Source organism: Ursus arctos, chromosome X (assembly GCF_023065955.2).
Source record: "Ursus arctos isolate Adak ecotype North America chromosome X, UrsArc2.0, whole genome shotgun sequence".
Taxonomy (NCBI): domain Eukaryota; kingdom Metazoa; phylum Chordata; class Mammalia; order Carnivora; family Ursidae; genus Ursus; species Ursus arctos.
Window position 1 is genome coordinate 102818455 of NC_079873.1, and position 26353 is coordinate 102844807.

Sequence of the window (26353 nt, forward strand, 5' to 3'; positions counted from 1 at the left end):
TGAAGCACCAGGTCCCTGAACCCTTGTTTCTTTTGCAGTAAGTTACCTTTCTGGCCCCTTGTGGGTCCAAGCCAGTTCTGAGCAGGACAACAAGAATTGTTCCGAGGAGAGCAGAGTCTGTTCCATGTGTTTCTGTGTTCGCTCACTTAACAGTGGATGGGGCCAGAGAGACATTCAGGGAGCTGAAAGCAGCTGAGAGTGTGGAGCAGGGAATATAAGGCTGAAAAAAATCATGCACTTGGGTAGGAGCTCCAGTGTGCTTGCTTGCTGATATGCACAACTTTCCTCCCTTCGCCCACCCATTCCCTTTCAAAGAGAACAGAATTTAATTTAGAAGAATCAGGTTTTATTTAGTGGTGAACATTAAGAATCTGCCTACATGGCTGAAATATTCACAAAGGACTTTACCATTCACACTCATATGCACAGAGGAAGTCTGCTGAATAAAAAATGCTCCTTTACTCATCCAAGCTGCTGTCAGGGACAGCAAAGTGCTTGCCTGTTCCACTGGTGGGCTTCAGTCTTCATGAATGTTGAATAGTTTGGCTACTTCATTGAGATCTTCATGTTGCTCACCGTCCTTAATGATCTGAGGGAGAGAGTAACAATGGGTCACTGACTCGCTTCGTATGCACCAGGCTGGCCTGCACAATGGGGCGGCCTGGGCCAGTCCCCATATTGCCCTGGGAGGGAGCTATTGGAACAGCCTTCTGTTAACCCCAAATGAGCGTGTGCCAACTCCCCAGCCACCCAGCCAAATCCTAAGTGAAAAAGAAATGCTCCCGAGCCAAGGCTATACCTCTGTTCTGCTCAGGCACAGTTTGACCCAGGTGGACAGCACAGAGCATGGCACCCGATGGCATCCCGGGCACGTTTTCTGGCCCACACGTCCCCTCTTCCTCGAGGAGCTCTGACAGGTACCCACCTTCCTTGCTATTGGCATTCGGTTGAAGATGTTCCACAGCACAATCCCCACGACCACCTTGTCCCTGAGGTAGAAGATGACACCTTTGCCGTAGTCCTCCCCTTGGGCAGGGGCCTGGGGGACTGCAGGATTGCTGGGAGGAACGGCGATTTCTGAGGCCTCAGACTCTGTCTCACTCTCTGAGCGGATACCAGTACCTGTGGCCAACCCCCAGAAAAAACAAAATCAAAACAAAACAGAGTTAGGAAATTCTAGAAGGCAAGTATCTTTTGACACCTGCTTCAAGCTGCTCCTGGAGGATTTGTTTTTTTACCCCCTTAGCAAACACTGGCCTTCTCCAGCTCCTCTCCCTTGGCAAAGCCGACAAAAGCTCTTCCTTGCCGGCTCTGGGGCACTGCATCAGTCTGACCCAGAACTTCCCTCCCTTACCAGTTCATTTTAAATGTATGCTATGGATTATTTCCTGGTATCTGGATTTCTTTAAACTGCAGACTTGCTCTTGTCCTCTGAGAAACATTCGAGAGCTGCACGGTCCAGTACAGTAGCCACTAGCCACAAACAGCTATTCTAATTAAAAATTCGTTAAAAGTTAATGAAAATTTAATCTATTTTAACCAAAACTAAATCAAATGTAAAATTCAGTTCCTCATTTGCACTATCCACATTTCAAGTGCTAAACAGCCACATGCCGCTAGGGACTAATGTAGCGGACAGAGTAGAAATAGAACACTGCCATGGGAGCAGAAAGGTCCATTGGACCGTGCTGCTAGACAGGCCCTCTGGCCAAAGCAGGAGAGGGCACTTCCATATGGAAAAACCATAGTGGAGGGGTTTCCTCTTGGGGAGGGGGGATGCTGTCCTCTGAGAACAGTCAGGCTCCGAACAATACTGCCCAGGGTACAGAGTAGTGCTCCGGAGTTTCTAAATCCCCGGGTCCCTCTCCTGGATCCACTTCTCCGGAGGGGGCCAGATGAAGGAGCGGGTGTATGTCATCCACTTGGATTACACAGGAAAAGGACCTACATGTCCATATGACGTCTTGTTCTCTCCTTCTTAAAGAGCAACCTGTTCTTGAAACGCCTCTGACAAGAGGACACGGAGGTTAAATAACTTCAGCTAGGGTCACGGAAGGGAGAGAGAACAGGTCTAAGAGTTAATGAAAGAGCCCTGTGTGGGAGAGAAGTTCATTCTGTGAGAGGTGCCTCCCGTCTAAAGAAAACCTGGCAGTAAGATGTGACAAATGGAATTACAGGCAGCTCACGAATTACTCGGCCCAGTTCTTCACCGCCCAGGGTCCGTGGAGGATAGCAGGTCCTACACTAAGGTTCTTGGGATTAGTAGGAGGCTAATAATAATAATGATAAAAAAAATAAAAATCTTAAAAGTTCAGGTTTTCTTCAGCGCTCAGGGCTTCCCAGTCCCTAGAGGCAAACTCAACCAGAGTCACGAGCCAGCCACTGCCCAGAGGCTAGGACGAACACCCACAACATCTGAGTCTACGCTCTGACCAGGATACCACATTTTGCCAGCTCTCAGATCACTGAAGAGTGAGGACATCGGGTTGGGTTTATTTTAAAGCACAACATGAAGAAAGGCTTTCACTGACAGTTCCCTCTGGCCAATATAGAAACCCCTTGTTCAGGAGAATTTGGACCACTGCTTCTCAACACTCCTCCAAGAGAAGTAGTTGGGCTTCCTTACCTGACTGCTCTGTGGCAGATTTTGGGTTGTCTTGTGCAGTTGCTTTTGCAAACACACCGACTGTGGGCAAACTACTGTCCACAAGACCAATAGCTTCATAGCCAACATCGGGGCCCAAATCACTCCTAAGGAAGGAGAGAGAAGAGGGTGTTCTGTCAAGGGACTGCAAAGAATGACACGGTGGCATATTTTTTATTTTTTTTTAAGACACCACACTTTAGTTCATGCCAACCAAAGAACCTGGTATGTGCAACAAGGGAAATGCCAAACTGATCAGTCTGCTTGCCAGGGCAACTGGGGACAATCGTGAGAAAGCATTATTATCTCAAAGCAACTTTTATTTTCCTTAAGAAGCCATTATACATATCATATATCCATACAATGATCTACACCTTCTGAAATTAATCCATGCTTTTATCCCTTGGGGAGTGATGGGTTCTTCAACTTTACTACTCACTACCTTCCTTTAACTCAACCTAAAACTGCCTTTCTGATGCTTTAAAGGATACTCCATATTTACAGAATTCAGAATCTGAGATCTTTTACAGCTTCATTAATGGACAGTATTTTCTCTGAGCCTTCATTTTTCAAGGCTGGAATACCCCCATTTACTTGCTCATTTTAATTGTTTTTCTTGGAAACTTTTCCTTTTTTTTTTTTTTTAAAGATTTTATTTATTTATTTGACAGAGAGAGACAGCCAGCGAGAGAGGGAACACAAGCAGGGGGAGTGGGAGAGGAAGAAGCAGGCTCATAGCGGAGGAGCCTGATGTGGGGCTCGATCCCATAACGCTGGGATCACGCCCTGAGCCGAAGGCAGACGCTTAACCGCTGTGCCACCCAGGCGCCCCTCTTGGAAACTTTTCCTATCACCATCACACTGTTTTTAGTATGGCAGGAACTTCAAAGAGTATTTGTGGCACAGACACATGATGGTTTTGTAATCACGTGAGGCTACTACTCATAGTTTTGTTTCTGGTGCTCTACCTTTTGCCACCGTTTAATTAATCAAGTAAGTAAGTAAAATTTGAGGATAGATCACACATCATGTTACACTCATTTCAAGTGTACAACTTAGTGATTTGATGAGTTTACACGTTGTGCTGTCCTCACCACAAGCATAGCTACCATCTGCCCTCTTATGATGCTATTTGAATATCATGGACTAAATTCTTTCTGCTCTGCTTCTTATTCCTGTGTTGTCATTTCTTGACCACGGAAGCTCACTGGACTGGTGTCTTCAGGGAACGGTCTACAATGACTTCTTGGATCCTGGTCCTGAGACCTAACTGATAATTATCTAGCTATGGACTCTTTTATTCGTAACCACATTATCTTACAGGTGTTGACCCCGAAACCCATCTGTTATGTTTCTGCTGCCCACTCACAAAACTGTGTGATTGTCCAAAAATGTATTCTCACCAGCTGAGCATTTTCCCAACAGCAACTCTTTAGAGGCTTCTGAAACCTTGGAAATTTTGCATGTCTCCCATCTTTCAAAGCAACAAGAGGAGAGTGTGCCAAATAAGGCCAATCTCAGTACTCAGGAATGTCCCTTGCTAACTTTTTGCTATCCAGAGAACTGCCTACAGATGCCTGACTTTGAACTGCTAATCTTAAGGGTTACATATGAGTGGGCTGCCTTTTTTTTCTTAAAGTAATCTCTACACCCAACATGGGGCTAAAACTCATGACCCTGAGATCAAGAGCTGCATGTTCCACTGACTGAGCCAGCCAGGTGCCCCTGGGCTGCCTTTCTGTCAGTACGTTGGGCTCGTTAGGGTTACCACCAAAGAACAAATGAAAATAGACTGCCGTCTATAGGTAAGAGTACACGTTTGTACCACCTACTGTAGCTCAAATTCTGAGCTATTTCACCATAAGTGCTGATGCCATCTCCACTCATTCACCTAGTCCAACTTATGCCAGGTGGGGCCTTTTACCAGAAGGCTGCCTGGGTACAGAATGCATGGAAACAAGATGGAATTTCCCTCCGCACTCTGAAGCTAACTGGCCCACATGGAAACCAAACTGTAACTCTGGTTCCATTAACTCTGTGTTCTAACCATTTGAGCCCGCAAGGTACAAAACTATTACCAGAACATTGACTGATGCCAGTATGGCTTAGCAGCTCCAGTCATATTTTCTCCAGCCAATCTTCCACTCACGACAGCGTGATCATGGTGCTCTACGCGCCTTCTGCCCAACTTTATATCATAGAAGCATGCAGCATCTCCTGCCTTTGGAAACAAACACATCACATGAGCACATGATAAACAAACAAACAAAGACAGAACATACATTCTGAAGGCTCAAAAATACCCTCGTGCTGTTAACTAGTGTTTTCCATTTATAGGCCAGAATTGCACCTACACGTACCAAAAAAAGTTGAGATTCCATTTTTAAAAAACTATTCTATGCTAACCCCCCGAACAGAAAACTATGCTATGCTTCCACAAAGCGAACCTAAATCTTCTATGGTGCAGCTCACACCTATTTCTTCTCTCATTCTGTCCTTAGCAGAGACCGAATATTTAATAACCATGATTTGTAGAATATTCTTTCCTATGCATGGAAACCAGTTTTTAGGTGTGAGACCGCCTCTCACCTAGAAATCTTTTCCAAGGTAAGATTTTCTTTTGGTCATTCAGTATCTATTCGTTCATTCACCAAATATTTATGGAAAACTTATTTCTGTACAAAGCATTATACTGTCTGGGTGGCTGAGACAAACCTGACCCCCCACTTTGCCCACAAAGAGCATATAACCTAGTTGAGGAAAATGTAGCATTGTTCCTCCCTATAGTACAATGCAAACCAGCAGGGTGCCATGTGACAGGTACAGATTAAGTGAGCTCAGTGTTTCAAGCAGAGAGCAAGCCTCCAGCTGGATGTGAACAAGGCCAGCTTCACTAAGGATGTGGCACATGAGTGCTCTAACCCTTTGTGGCTATTCAGACTCCCCTAAGGCAACCTAAAAATCCAACATGTGAACAATGGTGAAATAAACTATGAAATCCACTTGGTGGACTATTATAGAGTCTTTAACGTGGAAAATACATTAGAATGGAAGTAAAAAAGAGAAGAACACAAATGTTTATTGTAGTACACTCACCATGACCATCTACAACAAAGGGAAAAAAACCTATGCAGAAGAAAATGAAGGGAAGGAAATACACCAAAATATCGGTGGTTGCTGTAGGTGATTTCCCCCTTTCTTTTTTTTTTTCTTCACCCTTTCTCATTCTTGTCTGTCTTCCATATCGAATGCATAGTTTTTTTAAAAGATTTATTTATTTTAGAGAGGTGGGGAGGGGCAGAGGGAGAGAGAGAATCCCAAGCAGACTCCCCACTGAGCATGAAGCCCCATGTGGGGCTTGGTCTCACAACCCTGAGATCATGACCTGAGCCAAAATCAAGAGTTGGACGCCCAGCTGACTGAGCCACCCAGGTGCCTCGACATACTGCTTTTATAACAAGTTTTTAAAAATCCAGTACACTTTAGGTACACCTCTGCACTCAGCAGCAGGGATTCTGCTTGGGGCAGACTCTCTCCCTCTCCTTCTGCCCCTCCCCCTGCTCATGCTCTAAAATAAATAAATAAATCTTTTAAAAAATCCAGTACACTTTATCTTTAAAAAAAAAAAAAAAGCTTTAAGGGAAAAACACCCTACAAAGTTTCTATGTCCTTAGTTGCAGAGTCCATAATCAAACACAATACACTTGTAATGATCTAACAATGGGGAAATTACCTCATGGTTCCTACATACTATAGTCTTGTTTGTGTCATAATAGATTTTTTAAAACAGCTAAAAATAGTGCTCAAGGATAAGGAAAACAGAGTAATTTTCCCTTCTAGAGAATGTTATAAAAGTGCCTCATCCTCCATTCCCTGGGCTCACTTTCGGGCAAAGGGAACAGCAGATCCATCTGAAAGCTGGGCACATACCCATCAGGGAATGCCGATGGCAGCTGCCAACCGTAGAACGGGAAGAACTCTATTTCTGTAGGCACGTACACTGTTCATTTCCTTTCCACTAGCTTGTGGCATGAGGCCATACCTGATCTTGTAAATCAAATAGTTAAGCGTCTGTTCTTCACCCTCGGCCTCCAAACATTCTGACTCTATGGGCAAGGTGCTGACAAGCTTTCGCACACTGCAGGCAGGATTGCTCATGGGCTGGGGACAAGGAACCATGCCTGCTCGTGCTGTAGCACACTTACCACCCAGATGTTGGAGCGCGCCTGGAGCTCTGCATTTACCCGGAAACCACCAAAATCAGAGTCTATCTCTAATCCACCCGTCTTGGCCAACTCAACATTGGGCTCCAGGCCCACAGCTGCCACTATGTGGTCAGTTTCTACCTGAGGAAAAAAAAAGAAATAATTCAGCCAATTACCACAGTTTCCATGCATGTCTATGGACATAGCAACTGCACATTATTTTACTAAGAACTGGAGCTTTACAAAAAAAAAAATCACTGATTAACTTACATAACTCCGGTAAACAGATTTAAAGGTCTACTTTGTAAACTTCCTCCAAACACAAGTATACCCCACATTGTCGGAACAGAAATCTGCCACCCTTGTAAGGTCTCAAAAATCTGTGATACAGACAGGAGCAGGTAAGTGGTTCACATGTCTACTCTGGCTCTCATCGTTCTTATTTTAATGGAGGGAACAGTTCATTAAGAAAATTATGACCGTGTTAATGGTGGCTGTTATGAAAACTAGCCACTGTTATCAAATGAAGGAGTAAGAATGAGGAAAGGGGAGGGGAGAGCTGGAAGGTCTGGCAGCCCATCTTCCCCTCCTTACCTTCCGGCCGTCTTTCAACTTGATGAGTAACTTGCCACCGCTGACTCCAACTGATTGCACAATAGCATTGGGAAGCACCTTAACTCCCTCTGTGAAGGCAAACAAGACCTGAGGCAGAGCCTGTGAGCGTGCCACTTTCATGACAGGAAGGGAAGATGACTAAAGGCACCCCCCGTCATAAAACCAGTAATCATCAGCATGCAGGCAGCCTTGGGGAACTGCAAGAACCCACACCCACAGTTCATTTTCAGTACTTCCAGGAATTTGGTGCATCAGATTGAGAACACCTACAGGCACTTGGCTGAGCGGAGAATGGTGGAAATATTTCATCTGCCAGGTGACAGGGCATATGTCAAAGGGGTTCCCAAAGCAGCCAACTTTGCATTACGCCTAATTCAAAGAAAAAAGCGGCAGCATATGGAAAGTCTCTCTACCTCGTCTGACTTTTTCCATGGTCCAGTTGCTGAGGTATTCAGGAAGGATCTTTCCCATATTTCCTTTTTCAGGGAAGAGTTGAATCACTTCTGTGCCCAAAGCTCGAGCTCGAAAGAAGAAACAGAGTAGGTAGAGCAGAAGGCAAAAGACAATCCCGGGAAGACAGGAAAAGAAATAAAGGAGCAGCAGACAGCCATTCGTGACACACAGGGCAATGCTGCGACCTAGGCCAGAGCCTAGGAGCCTGTGGGGCACTGGGTTATGAGGGCACGGACAAGGCAAACACAACAGGCATCAGAAGTGCCGTCCCTGGACCCAACTACGCACCATGACTAAGTGCACTACACCCAGGCATCCGCTCAGGCTCACACGTGTGCCTTGTGGCCTCTGAACAAGAAGCACCCTCCTGAGAAGATGCCCTGATTTCACACAGCCCAAAACTAACATTAAGGAAAACAGATGCCGGGAAACATTCAAACTGGAACACACAGATCTGCTGAACTGGCAACCACCGTGTGTCTGAAGAAAGTCTGATTTTTACAGGGAATGGCAGTTCAAATATACATACAACTCTGTAGTCTACATTGCCCTTATCATCTTAATAACTCATTTTCCTTAATGTTTTATTTATTTTTTTGAAGATTTTTAAAAAAAGATTTATCAGGGGTGCCTGGGTGGCTCAGGTGGTGAAGCGTCTGCCTTTGGCTTGGGTCATGATGCCAGGGTCCTGGGTTTGAGCCCCGTGTCAGACCCTTTGCTCAGCGGGGAATCTGCTTCTCCCTCTCCTCTGTCTGTGTGCACACATGTGCTCTCTCTCTCAAATAAATGAAATTTTAAAAAAAAACCGATTTATCAGATGCTTAACGAACTGAGCCACCCAGGTGCCCCTAAAGGTTTTATTTTTAAGCAATCTCTATACCCAACGTGGGCCTCAAACTCACAACCCTGAGATCAAGAGTCACATGCTCTACCAACTGAGCCAGCCAGGCATCCCCTTAATAGTTTATTTCTGAGGAGTCCTGGCTTAGAAGCTAGAGAAAGGGAAAGAAAGCATTTCTGCTCAGTTGCTCAGATGACAGCTTTTTGGTCACTAAGGGATTCCTCATGAGAACTAAGCTCAGTACTTAGTTTTTCACCATATAAATCTTTTTTTTTTAAAGTAAACTCTACCCCCAATGTGGGGCCTGAACTCACATCCCTGAGATCAAGGGTTGCATGCTCTACCGACTAAGGCAGCCAGGCGCCCCTTACCACATAAATCTTAATCAAACTCTTTCTACTGATCTTGGCAAATGCATCCCTTGAATTTGTGAGAGCCCAAAAAAGCATGGGATATAAAACCAGAGAAAGAAAAATCAAGGTCACTGCCCAGTACTCACCCTTTCTGCCAAGAGCGCAGGCCAGTTCACTCCCAAGGAAGCCCCCACCGATTATCGTAATTGATTTGACTTCTCGGGAAATCTTCTCCAAGGTTCTAAAGTCTCCAATCTGCAGGATCACACCAGTTTAGTACACTGATTTCCCAAGGGGCATAGGATAATACCAAGAAATATTTTCTGCTAAACCTTTGACATGTAATTTGCATATAAAATCTTCTCCTTGGATGAAGTGGCTCAATTATAGCCTCTGTTACTGATGTGAATTTCTCTCTGCAGTGCAACATTCCTTCTAGCATCAGTGGTTCTCAACTGGGGGCAGTCTCGCCCCCTCCCCCTCAGGGGACATTTGGCAGTTTCTGGAGACATTTTTGGTTGCCACAACTGGGGGTGAGGAAGTGCTCCTTGCAGCTATTGGGTAGAGGCCAGGAATGCTGCTAAATATCCTATATGCACAGGGCAGCTTCTCACAACAAACAATCGTCCAGCCCAAAATGTCAATGGTGGCAAAGGTTGATAAACCTTATTTGATCAAGAATTTAAAGGATGATACCAATCTTTTCAAATACCCGCAAGACTGGCTGGAAAATTTCAGCAGGTGTCACGAGTAAGGCACAGAGTTACGAAGCAAAGCCCCCGCTTCCCTTTTCACTTAGGTTCTCGAGTTTTCTCCTCAAAATCTCCACAGTATCATTTGCAATGCAAAATGCCAAGAAGCTATAAGGAGTTCTAATGACTCAAATGCATCAGGAAGAAAACAACTATGGAAGGGCAATCGGAAGGAACTATAGCAAGCAATAAAAAACACTACATGTGTTTTTCGCCTAGGAGCTGAAAACCCTCGAGTGGGGTATCTGAGGTGCAGAGAGAGGAAGTGACTTGCTCAAGGCCAGAAAACAAGTCTGTAGAAGAGCCATAAATAGAGCTCCCATCTCCCAGTTCCTGGGTGGTTACTTGGGGACCACATGATTATGCTACCTCTTCAAACACCGAAACAATGAAAGCACTAAAGCAGACAATTACCTTTCTGAAAAGCGTTGTTCTACTCTTCACCTCTGCTCCAGCCCTATCAATGGCAGACAGACTTCTTGGAGTGCCTCCTGGAAATAGGAGGGGGAAAGCCTTTAGCCCAACAAGTGGGGAGCTAGCCCAAACGACCCCCAAAAAGGTGGCGCTGCGGCGAGTGCAGTTCTGCTGCTGCCACCTCAGCTTCCACAGGGCCCAGAGGCTTTGTTTCCCTTCACCTGGCTTCCCAGCGGGCTTCTGTCAATTTCCTTTGAGAAGCCATTTGTGAGTCTCTCTACAAAGGGCCCGCCCTCACCAGAGATGGCCACAAGACCTTGGGGTTTTTGCTTCCCCACCCCCTTCTAAGGGCATCGCCAGAAAGCATGCTATGTTTGTTTAAGCGGCTGCTTCAGTTTCCTCTCTTGATTTCTGATTGGAACTGGCAATGAAGCTGTGAGGCTATATCACTTCCAGGGCGCAGGGCAGAGAGGAGAGGGGAAGGGCTAAATGGGGAGAGAAAAAAAAAAAGGCCATCCTCTTCGATACCCACCCGTGCCCTTACCCAAAGGAGCATCAAGGATACTCCAGAAGGGCTGCTGACCGGATGCCTGTAGTTAGCTGGGCTTTGCACTTCAGAGAGACTGGGCTTTGGTTTTCTCAAGATTAAGTAATGCCCTCTACATTAAAACTCGAATGAGCTGTACCAGGGAAGAAATCTGTCGCGAGAAATACTCACCTGTTGCAATCAAGCACTTTTCATAGGTTATCTGAGAGCCATCGTTAAGTTTCACCATGTTGCCTCTCACGTCGAGCTGCACTACCTGGGACACACAGAAAGACAGAGATGTGTTAGCTTAAAACGCTCTGTTATCGAGACATAATTCACATAACATTACATTTACCATGTTAAAGTGTACAATTCAGTCGTTTTTAGTATATTCACAAGGTTGTGCAACCACCACCACTATATTATAGATCATTTCCGTTACCCCAAAAAAGAACCCCATACCTTTCAGCCATCAGCCTAGTGAGAAGAACTCATTTTTTTTTTAAGATTTTATTTATTTATTTGACAGAGATAGAGACAGCCAGCGAGAGAGGGAACACAAGCAGGGGGAGTGGGAAAGGAAGAAGCAGGCTCCCAGCGGAGGAGCCTGATGTGGGGCTCGATCCCATAACGCCGGGATCATGCCCTGAGCCGAAGGCAGACGCCCAACCGCTGTGCCACCCAGGCGCCCCGAGAAGAATTCATTCTTGACCTAGGGTGATCCTTAAGAAACCATCTCGAAGTAATCACTGGCACCACAGTTTCTGGTACCCAGCCTCTTCAAGTGCTTGTAGTTTCTTAAGCAGCCAACATTAAAACCAATCCCTGCAGTCCCCAAAGTCCCTGCCCAGTTTGTGGAAATGGAGAATGGAGACAGACTTTTCTGCTTGGCTTTTCTGGAAACCTTACTTCTTTGTTAACAATGCTCCTACACCCTCAACATTTTTACAAGATGTTTTGTCTACCTTCTACCCTTCACTAGAACTCAGCTCTCCTGTCAAGGACAGCTCACATGTAGAGACGGCTCATTCACCCACATTCCTCCCCCATCACACCCAGGGGTGGGGGAGCTGGGTGCTGCTGCTCCCAGATTCATGTGCCCTCCTGCCCCTCCGAGAAGCACCCACGTACATCCCACCAGTCACGGTTATGCAGCCACCTCCCGGTCACTCCTCGTTCACTGAACATGTTAGAAGCCGGCTCATCCTTTCCTTCCGAGCCACATCCAGAATCCTATCTCTTAAAAGCTCTACTCTTACCTTGAATATCCCACTTTTTGGTCACAATTTTCCATTCTTCCAGCTTGTTTTACAGTCCTGCTGTCACCTATACTTGCTTTTGATTTTCTCTGCTTACCCCGTGGGCTGTTACATTCCAACTAATCTGGGCCCATGCTAGATCACCCAAACTGTTCTGCAACCACCTCTAATATCCTCGCACCCTCCTCTTACGGTGAAGAGCCTGAGATCTGCAGTCAGAGAAACTAGAGATCCAGTCTCTGCTCGCCTCCCTGCTAGCTGCGAGGCCATTCATTCAAGACATACTTATCAAGCACCTATTATGTCAGAGACTGTGCTAAGTGTTGGGGACATGATGGTGAGAAAAACAGATACCTTCTCTGTCTCCAGAGTCTAGGAGCAAGGCAGACAATTTAACAAATACAACGAAGAGTGAGAAATGCTCTGATAAGGGCAGGACAGGTAGCTCTAGGAACATGTGACAGGGGTCCTCCGTCAAGCTTTCTGGAGGCAATGACATAAACTGTGATTGGATGGTGAGTAGCTTCTTTAGCCACCTTTGGTTTGTCCTTGGGTAAGCTCTCTCTTCAATTCAACCACACTAACTCAACCATCACACTGCTCACTCTCAGATAACCAACCACCCGGTATCCTAGTTTATTGCAAGAACGAGTGAAGCCATTAGATGTGATGCTCCTCGGCTTCCTACCTTCCAACCTCCGAAGAAAAGCTTCACTTCCTTCCTTCCAGCTTCTGGAATGAGGTGTCCTTTCTGTGCTGTTTCTGTGCCTGAGCCCCATTCCATTCCTTTCTCGCCCAGAACCATCTCCTGATAGTTACCACTCATTCTCCTCTTCTCTGCTGACATCTGAGGCCTTCAGCCCGTTAACACAATTCAGTCTGTCCCGTCCTCAGAGCCCCACCTCTGACTCTACATCCTCCTCAAGCGCCTACCAATTGCGGTCTCCCTTTTCTCATTTAAACTTTTTGAAGGAGTACTTTATCCTTTTCTGACTTCACAATGACATCTGGGCCACTAAGTCTATATGCCTCATTTTACAGTTCTTTTCCTGCCAGACCCCACTCTGCTCCAAGGAGGAGGATGTGACCCTCCTTCTCAAAACGCTCTCCAACCTCACTCGGACCCTGTCCTGTGCTCTCTTCAACTTCTTTCCTAGTTTCCTCTGTGGTCTCTTCTTCAGCCTGCCTCCTAAAAGTTGGGTTCCCCAGGGTTCCATCCTTGCCCCACTGCCCTCTGACTGCAAAGTTCTCCACAGGCAGCCTCATCCACTCTCACGGTTTCAATTCCTACACATACGTGGATGACTCCCGAATCTCTATCTGAGCCTGGACCCCTCCTCTGAGCATATCCAACTGCCCAAAGACCATCTCCACAAATATATTCCATTTCACATGTAATAATCCAAAAAATAAAATTTTCTTTCCCTCTTAAACTAGGTCTTCCTCTTGTAACATCTTGTAATGTCTCTTTCAGCTGGGGCTACACTACCACCTACTACACAAGCTGGAAATCAGAAAGGCATCTTCGCCTCCTCCCTCTCCCTCATGTTCCACCTTCAATCTATCACCAGGCCCCATCGAGGCTGCCTTCTAAGCGTGTCTCCGGTCTGTCTCCCACTCTCTGTCACCTCTCTTAGGAAGCTATACAATGGTGTTATTGAGAGCTTGGGCTCTGGAGTCAGAATTCTGGAGTCAGACAGATCTGGGTTCAAATTCGGTCTCTACCACTTATTAGCTGTATGATCTTAGGCAAGTTAGGTTATCTTTTTTCTTTTTTTCTTTTTTTTAAGTAGGCCCCATGCCCAGCGTGGAGCCCAATGAGGGGCCTGAACTCACGACCCTGAGATCATGACTTGGGCTGAGATAAAGAGTCAGATGCTTAACTCACTGAGCCACCCAGGCACCCCACAGTTGACCTCTTTTTAATCTCAATTTCTTTCTCTGTAAAATGGCAACAGTAATAGTACCTATCTGATAAGATTATTATGAGAAAATGAGATAATACCTGTAAAGCGTTTTGAAACTGTGCTTACTACTACTGCTACTTCTTCATCACCAGTGCCGTCATTGCCACTACTGCCCTAATTTGGGCTCTGTCATCTCTCGCCTAGATTAGTGCAATGTCTTCAAAATGGTCTACCTCTAATCTTGTCTCCCTGAAATCCATCCTCCTCAAAGCCAACAGAGGGATTACTTAAAATTCAATCTGTTTTATATCCTTGTCTAAAATGCAAGAGCCCCTTCAGTGCCTATGGGATAAAGCTCAGGTTCTTCTACACAACAGAGCTCTCCACGGTCAGGCCCCTGTGTAACTTCTTGGTTTCACCGCTTGCCATTCTTTAGCTTATACTTTCTGCTCTGTCAGTAACTCGCTGCTTGTTTCCCTGCACCAAAGGTGCTTTTTCATACCCCCATATCATTGCTTATGCTGTTTTCTACTTGAATTCTCTTCACTTACCACTAATCTGGTGAATTCCTCTTCATTCCATAAAATTTCCCATTCTGTAAGACCTCCTCCACCAGGCAGCCTTCCCTGAAATCACCTCTATACTGGGCATGTTTTCCAGTAATTCCCATAATACACTGTGCCTATCTTTCTTACTCCACATCTATGTATTCTGATTATCTGTTCATGTTTTTGCTTAAATACTGTTAGGCCCTAGAGGACAGGGCCTGTGTGTTATTCACACACAGAGGAAACTTAATACCTAATGTCTCATTACCAGCTTATCCATAAACCTATATCCACTTCCTCTGCCTATGTCTCCTTATAGAAGAAGTGGGCTCATGCCTAGCGAAGGTCAATTCCTCCACTTGTGCTCTGGAACCCATCTACTCTGGACTTTGCTCCTTCTGAGAACCCTTCCCTCTCCACTAGAACATCACCATTAGTTTACAAATACACTCCAGCAGCTCCCATTAACAAAAATGAAACATAACATAGCAAAACAAATCCCCCCGGACCCCACAAACGCCCTCCAATAACTGCCCCCATTACTCAGGAACTCACCTTTGTAAAGTGTTAACGATATTTCCCATGCTGACATAATGCCTACATTATTTTACTATCTTGAATAATATACTGCTGTCAATCTCTTGTCATCAATAATCCCAGAGAAATGTTAATGTGGAAAATAGGAAGACAAAGGAAGGGCAGAGGAGCAAATCTGGAGAGGGAACAGATTCAAGATCACTGTCCCCATTGGTCTGACTTCCCTGGGAAAGTTTGTTGACATGCTACTCTAGGCTTTGAGATTAGTGCTTCCCCCAGGAAGAAACACTGAGCCGTGAAGACTGGCAATAGTAAACCTAAAATGACTCGATCCTTCTTTGATGAACTCAATGGCAGGACAGATGTAAATGGCAGTGGGAATACAAGTCACCATACTTCTGGCCCACATGGAGCTTGACAAGGGAAGCAGCCTACTAGCTCACCTTCTTCCCAGTGAGGACAGCCACACCACCATTTTCAATGTGAGGCAGGTCCTGAGCAGAGACATAGAAAGAAGGTGGCTGGAAATATATGCTGTACAGAGAAGAGGGAGAAAATGTTACAAGCACCTGGAACTGCCATCAACTTCCCCCCACAGCTTTGATAAAATTGTTTCAATCACGAAAAACTCTTAGGAACATTTTCCAGAGTAGGTTTCCAAGTCTACTAAATCTTGGTCGAAACTTATTTACACAGAGGTATTTTAGACTACTGGTTCTCACCTGGGGGCAATTTGGCAATGTCTAGAGGCATTTCTGGCTACAGCTTAGGGGGAGGGAGGCTTCTGGTATCTAGTGGGTAGAGGCCAAAGATGCTATTAAACATCCTACAATGCACACAGCAGCCCCCACAACAAAGAATTATCCAGGACTAAATGCCAATAGTGCCAAGGTTGAGAAACCTGCTCTGGATTTAGGTTCAAAATTAGAACAAGAAAGGGTGCCTGGGTGGCTCAGTTGGTTGAGCGTCTGACTATTGATTTTGGCTCAGGTCATGATCTCAGAGTCATGAGATCAAGCCCCGTGTCCGGCTCTATGCTCAGCGGGGAGTCTTCTTGAGATTCTCTCTCTCCCTCTCCCTCTGTCTCTGCCCCTCCACCCACTGCACACTTTCCTTCTCAAATAAATAAATCTTAAACAACAACAACAACAACAAAAAAAAACCCCAAAATTAGAACAAGAAGACCATCCAGGGAGCTGGTATTCACACATCCACCCAAATGAGTTGTCCAGAACGGTGCTGGTCAATGGACAGCTAGGTCTAGCTCCTGAGAGGATTTTGCCTCAAACAGCAGACATTAGCTATGAGATATTAATTAAGGGATGGCTAATATAATTGACAGTATACATCCTGCTTGAGAACAGAACATGATAATGGGGGTGAGGGAGTTGGGCAGATCTGTAAAACTTAGTCCAGTATCAAAGGGATCACTAGTGAGAAAAAAACTGGGGCCCAAAAACATGGTACTGGAATCAAGAGATCCATGGAGTCCTGCAGAAGGAGAAGGCTTCTGGACCCGTCCTTCCAAGTCTTTCACGCAAACATTTTAATAACGAGGTTCTTTCTTACAGTGTTCCCACTCTAGTCCCACAATTCTGAATGCCTGCTAGGGTGTCAAGGAAAATACCAGAGAAGAGTGTCTACTCTTTTGCTTTTAAGGGAGATGCCTCGGCAAGTGTAATGTTAAGGAAGTGACGACACAGGCCGAGCTGACCTTCATGGCAGAAGTCTGACAGAACGGAAATAGGCGCATTAGTACTTCACAGGCCAACGTTACAGCTTTACTTGTTGGCAGATCTGGTAACAAAATCCAGGACGCTTGCCACGGGAGCCTGTTGCCTCTAAGCTGTACCAAGTGTGCACCACAGCAGACTCCAGTGTGCAGCCAAGGCACCTCTCCTATGCGCCGTACATGGTCTGTGCAAAACCCTGACCAATGCCCTGTGCTCAGTTCGAGCTGCCAGTCAGGCCCATTTTACGGAAGTGAACACACCTTCTCTCTTTTCCATTCCACTGTCTGAATCGCAGCGTCTTTGTGACATTTGGATCATCTGAAAACCACAGTTCTTTCGAAAGGGGAGGTCGCATGTATGGCAGCTCAGGGTCTTCAGACACAATCAGTACCTTCAGATATAAAATAATGATACTTATCACAGCCAAGTCATTTAAGAGGCAGATAGCAAAGCACTCATATTGGCTAAGTGCTTGCAGACTATACCCTCCGTGCCAAGCCGAAGAGTGTGTGCCTTACCCTGGCCCCAGGATCCCGAGCCCGGATGGATCTGGCTGCAGCAAAAGCAGCGGTGCCTCCACCGATGAGCAGGAACGGAACATGACTTGGTACCCTGACTTGAGGAACTGGTTCTCCTTCTGGAGCTGTAAGCAACACACCAGACAGGGTGAACTTTCTTAAAATCTCAGATGACTCCTTGCCCCTATTTAAAGTTTATTTATTTATTTTCTTTAGTAATCTCTACACCCAACATGAGGCTTGAACTCATGACCCCGAGATCAAGAGTCGCAGGCTCCTCCGACTGAGCCAGCCAGCCAGGCGCCTCTCCTTGCCACTATTAAAAAAAGAATCACCTTGCACTTGTTTCAATCCATTACATAAAGCTAGCGAACACTGTACCTACATTAATCTTGATCAACTTCACAGCAGCCTGACGGGACAAGAAAAGCAAGTATCTTTTTCATTTCACAAGTGAAAAATACCCCCCAAAGAGGCGAATGATTTGGCCAACGTCATTCATTCATTATGTCTGTCAGAACTAGAACCTAGCTTAAATGTGTAGCTATTTCTAAAATATGTCAGAAAGTATACATCAGAAAGCTTCTGCTCTTCCCATTAACTTCCTAATGACCAACAGGAAAATATCAAGTACAGTTTCACCTTTTGTTAGCAGTAAAGGGGGAAAACCCAGCAGGTCAATTGGGGATTATTATATAACGTTCAAGAAAAAGGAGGTGTTCTGAAGAAAGCAACGTAAATGGCCCACCCAGAGTTGTGGGGCTTATTAAGGGATTAAAATATTCCTCTCTGAAAAATCAAGCTAGTCATGGGGATGGAAGTGATGGCTAGGGCTATATGCTTTAGGAAAACAAATATATCTTTAACAACTTGAAAACTCCGAAGACTCTAAAGGGGAATAAAACAGACCAAAAGAATTTCCTCATTGAAAAAAAAGGCCTTCATGTCTTTTCCAACAACTTTCCTCACAAAGCTTGCCTTTTAAGAGCCTAATATAAAAAAAAATCAACTAATCATAATCATCATTAATGACTATTCTAAAACCCAAATTCCAATCAAATACCTTAACAAATACCCCAGGTCTGGGGTAATTCCACAGTTTCTGGAAGCTTAAAATCTCAGAGCATCATCACGTCTGTAAGACATCTGCAAAGCATAGTACCCAAACTGTTTTTAACTTGCCCTTCATATATTGAGTCTTAAAATAATACTCACCAGGTGACGTGGCCCTTTTCTGTTTCTCTTCTGGTGTCAGCCCTAACCCTGACATTCTTTCATCATATCTTTTTTGATCATCTTTTATAGTCTTGTAGGCCTGCAGATCCAAACATGGAGAAAATTTCATCATAAAGCTAGCTCATACCATAAGTAATGTCATTATCTTTCAATTAAATGAGAAGCTTTTGTCTACATGAAGTAAGTTCTATGTTAAAATCACTATGGCAAAATTATTTTCTCAAGAAAAAAAATATTGGATATGTACACACTTGGTCTAGAAAGACCAGGGCACATAGATGAAAAGGTTTCAGTTTCAAATTTCCTTAGGCTCTATGTAAAGAATTTTCCTTATATTTAAGTCTGAAGGTACAGCTAAAGAAAAAAAGAAAATAATTTTATTAAAATTTTTTTTTCATTTTTAAAAAAAATTTTTTTGAAGTAATCTCTATGTCCAACGTGGGTCTCAAATTCACAAGAGTCACATGCTCTACTGACTGAGCCAGCCAGGTGCCCTGAATTACACTGATTCTAATTTTTACAAGCTTTTATAAAGAAATAAAACAAATGTATATTCATGAATACCTGAATGACTTTCCTACCCTCTTAAGCTGTCTTTACCATCTTTTTTATCTTTTTTTTTAAAGAAAATTGTCTTATACTAGAAGAATAAAGGGCTAAACTTTATTATTTTTTTAAAGGTTTTATTTATTTATTTGTAAGACAGCAATAGCACGAGTGGGGGGAGTGGCAGAGGGAGAGGGAGAAGCAGACTCCCTGCTGAGCGGGGAGCCCAATGTGTGGCTCAGTCCCAGGACCCTGAGATCATGACCTGCGCCGAAGTCACAGGCTTAACCAACTGAGCCATCCAGGTGCCCCAAGGTTAAATTTTATAAAAGCGGTCTTGGGACAATGCTGGTTACCAGCTGTGAAAACTAACTATACAGTTCTGGGTAGGAAGCTGGGACATTACGTTTTCTTGGTAGATGTCCCAAGTTTTGTTGGGTACTCTACTAATGCCCTGAAACATGACTGCTTGTATCCTCATCTCACAGCGTAATTCATCTTTCCCCTCAATGGTCTATCCTGCTTTTGACATTAAATATTTACCAAGGGTCAAATACCTTGCTTAATCACCTATTTCAAATCTACTATCTTCTTTAGCTGTTAAACTTGAAGAAGGGTCTGTTAGCATTATGACTAGTTTTTTTAACATATAGCATTGGAATTTATTGGAGATTTAAAGAAAAATAGGCAAGAGTGACTTGTTTTAATTACAATACTTTTGCTCTTTTGTACCCCAAAGGCTCAACAAGATGAACATTTAAGTAACTGATGTCAAATGAAATCCCAGGTCATTAATTAATTGGAGGAGAAAGTAAGGACAATCAGAAGTGTCATAAAACATGTATGAAGAATATTTCTATGAGCCCTTCACAGAGCAGCCCATTAGGCAGTGGGCTGTAATGAGGAATCTGGACCCTGAAACCTGGACTTAACATTTATCAGCCTAGAAATATCTAACATATGGTATGAGTGGGTTAGAAAATTAAGTATGGTATGTTAAAAGTGAATGGCTATTCCCTGAATTCACCAATAAATTCATCACATTAATAAACTGAATTCAACTGACATCAATTTCAGGAAGAAAGTTTTTACCTTGCTATTGGATACCATACACGAATCCAGTATTTACCCACACCTAAAAAAAAATTTCTTGGAGCACCTGGGTGGCTCAAATGGTTGGGCATCTGCCTTCAGCTTGGGTCATGATCTCAGGGTCCTGGGATGGAGCCCCACATTGGGTTCCCTGCTCAGTGGGGAGCCTGCTTCTCCCTCCCCCTCTGCCACTCCCTCTGCTTGTGCTCTCTCACTCTCTCTCTGTTAAATAAATAAAATCTTTAAAAATAAATAAATAAAAATTTCCTTTAAGAAAGGGAATTTTACCTAAAAAGATGGCTTAAGCTGGTCAACATGAGTGAACAGAGAAATAAACTGGGGTCATGGTCAGACAGAGAGAGATATCCAAAAATAGCCTAGACCTAATGGCTTCACACGTGAGGGGTAGAGCAGACCAAGAAATATCTTGAGGTTTAGTGGGGAAAGGACAAAAATGAGGGTTGTCATATATTTATATACATATATATTTACGTATCTAGCTGTTAAGTAAATATTCTGATATGAAAATGCTTGCAGACATACTAAATAAAAATTTACTTTTCCCCCAAGTGTTGCTGTATTCCCAGTTTGCACAGATTTCCAATTAGTAACATGAATACATGTCGGGTTAAGAAAAACTACAAATCTGTGAAAAATATCACAGGAGACAACTTTTCTAAACAGATTAATATGGTGGTGTTTATTTGCCTTGAAGAAATTTGAAAGGAAAAAGGTCATTTTATGAGGCAATATGATTTTACCAGTTGAACAACCAGTTGAACAAGTTGGGCAAAGGGCCCCAATACTAAATCTCACTAAATAGTCTAAAGGCTACTTAGGCTCTGCTCACTGACAAATAACAGATCTGTCTACAGTCCTAGAGAAAGTCACTAGCAAGACGAGGAGGAATGCCCATATCCATGCCAATCAGGAGTTCCTATTTGCATTCTAAGCCAAAGAAGTGCTGTTCAGATCAGTGCTTTTCAAATTGAGGTTGCAACCCATTAGTGGGCTGTAAAATCAATTTAGTAAGGTTATAATCAGCATTAAAAAACAAACAGAATAAAACTATCAGCGTTTATCACACCTACTAAGTATTATTTTGAATTTTGAGTTTTATGTATTTGTAGTATATAATGGGTTGCCAGATAAAATGTAATTTTCTGTGAACTGTGGTGAAAAATGTAAACACCACTGGTTTAAAGTACAGACCCCAAGGGTGCCTGGGTGGCTCAGTCGGTTAAATGTCTGCCTTCGGCTCAGGTCATGATCCCAGGGTCCTGGGATCGAGTCCTGTGTCCTGTTCCCTGATCAGTGGGGAGTCTGCTTCTCCCTCTACTCCTCCCCCCTGCTCGTGCTCTCTCTCTCCCTCTCCCTCTCGATCTCTCAAATAAGTAAATAAAAATCTAAGGGGACCCAGGTGGCTCAGTTGGTTAAGCGGCTGCCTTTGGCTTAGGTCATGATCCCAGAGTCCTGGGATCGAGTCCTGTGTCCTGCTCCCTGATCAGTGGGGAGTCTGCTTCTCCTTCCTCTACGCCTCCCCCCGCTCATGCTCTCTCTCTTCCTCTCTCTTGATCTCTCAAATAAGTAAATAAAAACCTAAGGGGACCTGGGTGGCTCAGTTGGTTAAGCGGCTGCCTTTGGCTCAGGTCGTGATCCCAGGGTCCTGGTATCAAGCCCTGCTTTGGGCTCCCTCCTCAGTGGGGAGTCTGCTTGCCCCTCTCCCTCTGCTTCTTTCCCCTCTTGTGCTCTCACTCACTCTCTCTCTTTCAAATAAATAAATAAAATCTTTTTTAAAAATCTAAAAAAAAAAAAAAAAAAAAAAGAAGTACAGACCCAGAGCAAACATTTCAGAAAAATTTCCCTTGTCCTTAGTTCTGCTCTCTTAGTTTTGGAGGGTTGGGGGGGTGGTAAAGAGCTCCCAACTCAGGAGTCGCTAAAGAAGTATTTGTACTCAAATTAGGAACACTTCCTCATGTGAGAGAGGAAAGTTATGAAGGAACACCACTGTGGACTGAATGTCTGTGTTCCCTTCCAATTCATATGTTGAAGCCCTAACTCCCAATGCGATGGTATTTGGAGATGGGGCAATTGGGAGGTGATAAAGGTTAAATAAGGGGGGGCTTAATTCGATAGGGCTGGTGCCCTTATAAGAATAAGAGACTCTAGTGCTCATGCTCACTCTCTCTCTCCCCCCCCGCCATGTGAGGACATAGGAGAAGATGGTCAAGCCAGGAAGAGAGTGCACACCAGAACCTGGCAGTGCTGGTACTCCCATCTTGGACTTCTAGTGTCCAGACTGTGAGAAAATACATTTCTGTTGTTTAAGCCATCCAGTCTGTGCTATTTTGTTATGGCAGTCAGAGCAGACTAATAAACATTAAGTAATTTATAGCCACATCTCATCAAATCTGAACTCTGATTTTAATAGTTCTTGTGAGACTAAGACAATATCAGAGGTTAAAAACCTAAGCTACCTCGGATCACATTTTAAATGACTTAAAACCCAATATAAAACTTTACAGAATAGTTCAATAACAGTTGTAGGTAGACAAAAGCTTATCATTTAACCTGAAACCACTATAATCTAGTAGCTTTACTATTACCAGTGTTGGATAAACACAGAGGGCAATGAGGCATTTAAGTGAATGGCTTGAGAGGAACTTGTACTTTGTAGATACTTCCAAGGTGGAAGAAAGCAACAGTGACTTGTGGCCCTGTCTTGTGGCCTGGCATCAAGAGATTTGCCTGGCCAGCTCTGTGAAGGCCATCCAACTCTGGAACAGCAACATAAACCAGAGGTTTAATAGGTTTCAGCTGTTACAAACATCAGATGCAAACACTTTATATCTATTTTTGAATGAATGAGGTAGAACTGATGGCAAAAGTTGAGAGCTAGGAAATGGAAGAGGTAAGGCTCAGAGGGTAGTATCTAAATCATGAATGAGAGGCATTTACAAAAGCAGTCTACACGAATGTGTTAGCTTGTACCACTTCAGCCACTAGCTTGACCAAATTAGAGATTACAAAAGGGACACTGCCAAATGCATTTACTTTGAAATAGAGGCTGGGGGTGGGTGGGGAGAATACTGTAATTCTGTGGCTTTTTGGATCTCCTCAGAAGCATTCAATAAAATGCCTTTTCACAATAAAAGTAGGGTTGATTGTTTCTGACAAAACACAAAAATGACGTTTTACCTAAAATGATCCAAAACAGATGGTAGTCAAGTTACTTTTACTTGTTTATTTGATGTTTACTCTTTGAGACTATCTTGTTAGGTATGCAGCACTAAAGCACAATATAATTTAGCATCTTAAAAAGAATTATAAACTTGGTAAAAGTTTCAAAGGAAGGGTTAATGATGAGGATTTAAAAATAATCATTAAATGTACAGCTTTACATATATCTGGTAGGACTTCAACAGTTTGAAAGATGAGGTTTGAGGGCTCCCTAGTGACTGACAATGTCCCTTTAATAGATACCTAGAAAGCACATGCTATGAATATTTTGTTGTATCTAATGGATCAAGTTTTCATTAGTGCCATGGTCTCACCCACCCTACCCCGAAATATATTTTAGTGTAAGCATCTTACATAATAAACTCCTGCCCCAGTGACTGTTGCTCCTACAATTAAGAAGTATACTAGGCTGCTGCCATCTTTCACAGAAGCACCTGTAGACGCTAGTGATCTAGAAGGGGATCCTAGATGATGACACTGCACAACTGTAGGTAAAGATAAGGCCAAGAAAGAAACAAAAGGAAATAGAAAAAGCACTAAGTATTAATGAAGAAACATTCAACACAAAGGCAGGGAAGCATTTTTAGTTACCCTGTGCTAAAAAAGAAACAAGTGCTGCTCCAGGACTGGAGGATGTGCACTTCCTCAGAGTCTGTTATCGGACGGAGCTCACCTACTTCTTACTCTGGGTTGATTCACAACTGGCAAAAACGGTCTCTGTGCATTTGGGAGTCAGGTCAGGGAATGACAATCTAGGTAACTTCAAGTCATTTTCATCTCCCTGTTTTATAACCTAGTGACCAAGGAACAAAGATAATTGCATGGTCTTACCAATGTGGAAAAAACTAAAATTATAATGGCATCCAACCATTTGCTCTTGGGGAGTGAAACAGCTTCAGGGTGTTACTAGGTGTTATCTAAGTTGGTTCACTCAACCTTACGTGATCCAACTTTAGACTGATCTGCTTAGTCACAGCAAACCCTGCCAAGTTAAAAAAAAAAAAAAAGCATCACAGAATAATTCCTCTGTGACCAACCAAGCTGATCAGAGTTCATTTAAGGAGATATAACTGTGTTAATATTACATAGCATTTAAAACCGTATTTCTCCCCTCACACAAATTCCATTCTAAAATTGGAGATACTGGGCCAACTTCTATAATTTAGTCTCTGGGTGAGATTCAGGGATAGCTTTCCTTTTAGGAACACTTAATATTTTGGACTGAAAGCTGTTGTTATTGTTGTTGTTGCTTAATGTCTATCCCAAGCTGAGGAAAAAATAAAATATTTGACAAATGGGGCAAAATCAAATATTGTGCTAAGGAGCTGCAATGAATTCTCACCTATTCACAGGTTAGTGTGTCATATCCAAGAGAAAAGAGTACAATTTTGTGGATTAGTCAAATCTAAGCAAACACAGTGGCTGTCAAGTAATGAGTAAAAAGACAAGTGAAAAGAGCAAAGCTAATCAACAGGAGATTAAATTTCAGTCATTCCCAAATTGGCTCTCACAGGATTATTAGACAGTAGGCACTTTAAAGAAGGCTTTTTGGAAATTCTTCCGAAAGGAGAAAGGGGAATTAGTTGCAAAAGTTTTAAAGCAGAGTAGTACTGAGTCTACTAATGGGAGCTGTTTGGCAGCTTCTTTACACAAGCTGCTTTTCTACTTACATATGCACCAGCTCCTATTGTTGATAAGCCCACAATAAGGACTAACACAGAATTATCGATTTTGCCCCCTGATGCACCAGAGCTAGCCATTTGTCTTGTCATCTGGAGTTCTAGAGGAACATGCCATCGCTGGAACAAGTTGCCTAAGGAACACAATTTATTAAGACACACACACATACAAAAATAAAATAGTTAATACATGTTTATGACTAGAGGTCATTGCATTGTACAAATAAAGACTTACTGCCCATTGGGCTGCATGATGCTCCCTTTTAAATGACCAAGAAAAAAAAATAATCAAAACTGTATGAATACTACAGATATCAGAATCTACACACTTAAACTGTTGGGAGTTTTTAGTAAGAGTATAACTTAATGCTGCCCACGGAGGAAATTTACAGCTTCCCAGAAAAGATAATGAAAAACAAATGGGCAGTTCATCAAAACACTTCTCTCTTCACATCCTCACCATAAATGAAGTAAACACAGAGGGATGGCTGTATAGATACAAAAAGTTAACTACAGGCTACCTGGGGGCATTACAACCACTACTTAAAGAGTAATTTAAATGGCTTGCTCGAACCTTGCACAAAATAATAAAACCCTGCAACACAACCTAACCAGGACACAGTTCAGCCTTTCATGAAAGGCAATGTGTCCTGGAAGATAGAAATGTTAAAGCACAAAATAAGAAAAAAAAATTTTAAGTGGATTTATCTTTTCCAACGAACTAAAGAATTTCAGATTATAAAATAGTTTTTAGAATAATGAAACTTAAAATATCAACTACTTGGCTCTTAGTCCTCCAAAATAATATAAATACTATGTTGACTTAAAACTGTAGATTCATGTAACTATCTGATTATTAGAACAACTCTCACACACGGAAATGAAGGAAGGTCTCAGTACTACCTTCCCTGCTTATGATACTCCTCATGTTGACTACTGACCTAGAGCAGGGGTTTGCAAACTCTTTCTGTAAAGGACCAGACAGTAAATATTCTTGGCTTTTCAGGCCATACAGTCTCTGCTGATGTTGTGCAACAGCAGCCACAGACAATGTATAAATGAATGGGCACGACCGTTTTCTAATAAAACTTTATGGGCACTAAAATGTGACGCTTAAACAATGTTCATGTGTCACAAAATAGTTATTTTTAATTTTTTTCAGCCATTTCAAAAAATGTAAAACCCAGTCTTAGCTCAAGGGGCATGCATACAAAAGCATGTGGGTTTGGCCTGCAGGCTGCAATTTGCCAAT

At 43.3% G+C, this 26353-nt stretch overlaps 1 protein-coding gene across 2 annotated transcripts in view; it reads right to left on the reverse strand.

Annotated features, from left to right (window-relative positions):
- Window positions 1-329: 329 nt before the first annotated feature.
- Window positions 330-26353, reverse strand: part of AIFM1 (apoptosis inducing factor mitochondria associated 1) — a 31610-nt gene continuing 5586 nt past the window's right edge. Inside the window, exons 2-16 of one of the 2 annotated variants that reach the window (XM_026520577.4) lie at window positions 25093-25235; window positions 18524-18623; window positions 17309-17433; window positions 17051-17181; window positions 15501-15591; window positions 10996-11080; window positions 10278-10354; window positions 9258-9366; window positions 7878-7985; window positions 7444-7532; window positions 6850-6990; window positions 4723-4865; window positions 2627-2751; window positions 926-1122; window positions 330-589 (exon numbers count right to left, since the gene is read on the reverse strand). In XM_026520577.4, the coding sequence (XP_026376362.1) occupies window positions 518-589; window positions 926-1122; window positions 2627-2751; window positions 4723-4865; window positions 6850-6990; window positions 7444-7532; window positions 7878-7985; window positions 9258-9366; window positions 10278-10354; window positions 10996-11080; window positions 15501-15591; window positions 17051-17181; window positions 17309-17433; window positions 18524-18623; window positions 25093-25235 (1736 nt within the window). In that variant the 3' untranslated portion in view covers window positions 330-517. Of the gene's footprint in view, window positions 590-925; window positions 1123-2626; window positions 2752-4722; window positions 4866-6849; window positions 6991-7443; window positions 7533-7877; window positions 7986-9257; window positions 9367-10277; window positions 10355-10995; window positions 11081-15500; window positions 15592-17050; window positions 17182-17308; window positions 17434-18523; window positions 18624-23776; window positions 23908-25092; window positions 25236-26353 lie in introns of both variants that reach the window. The other variant, XM_044391630.3, reaches the window with a different exon arrangement.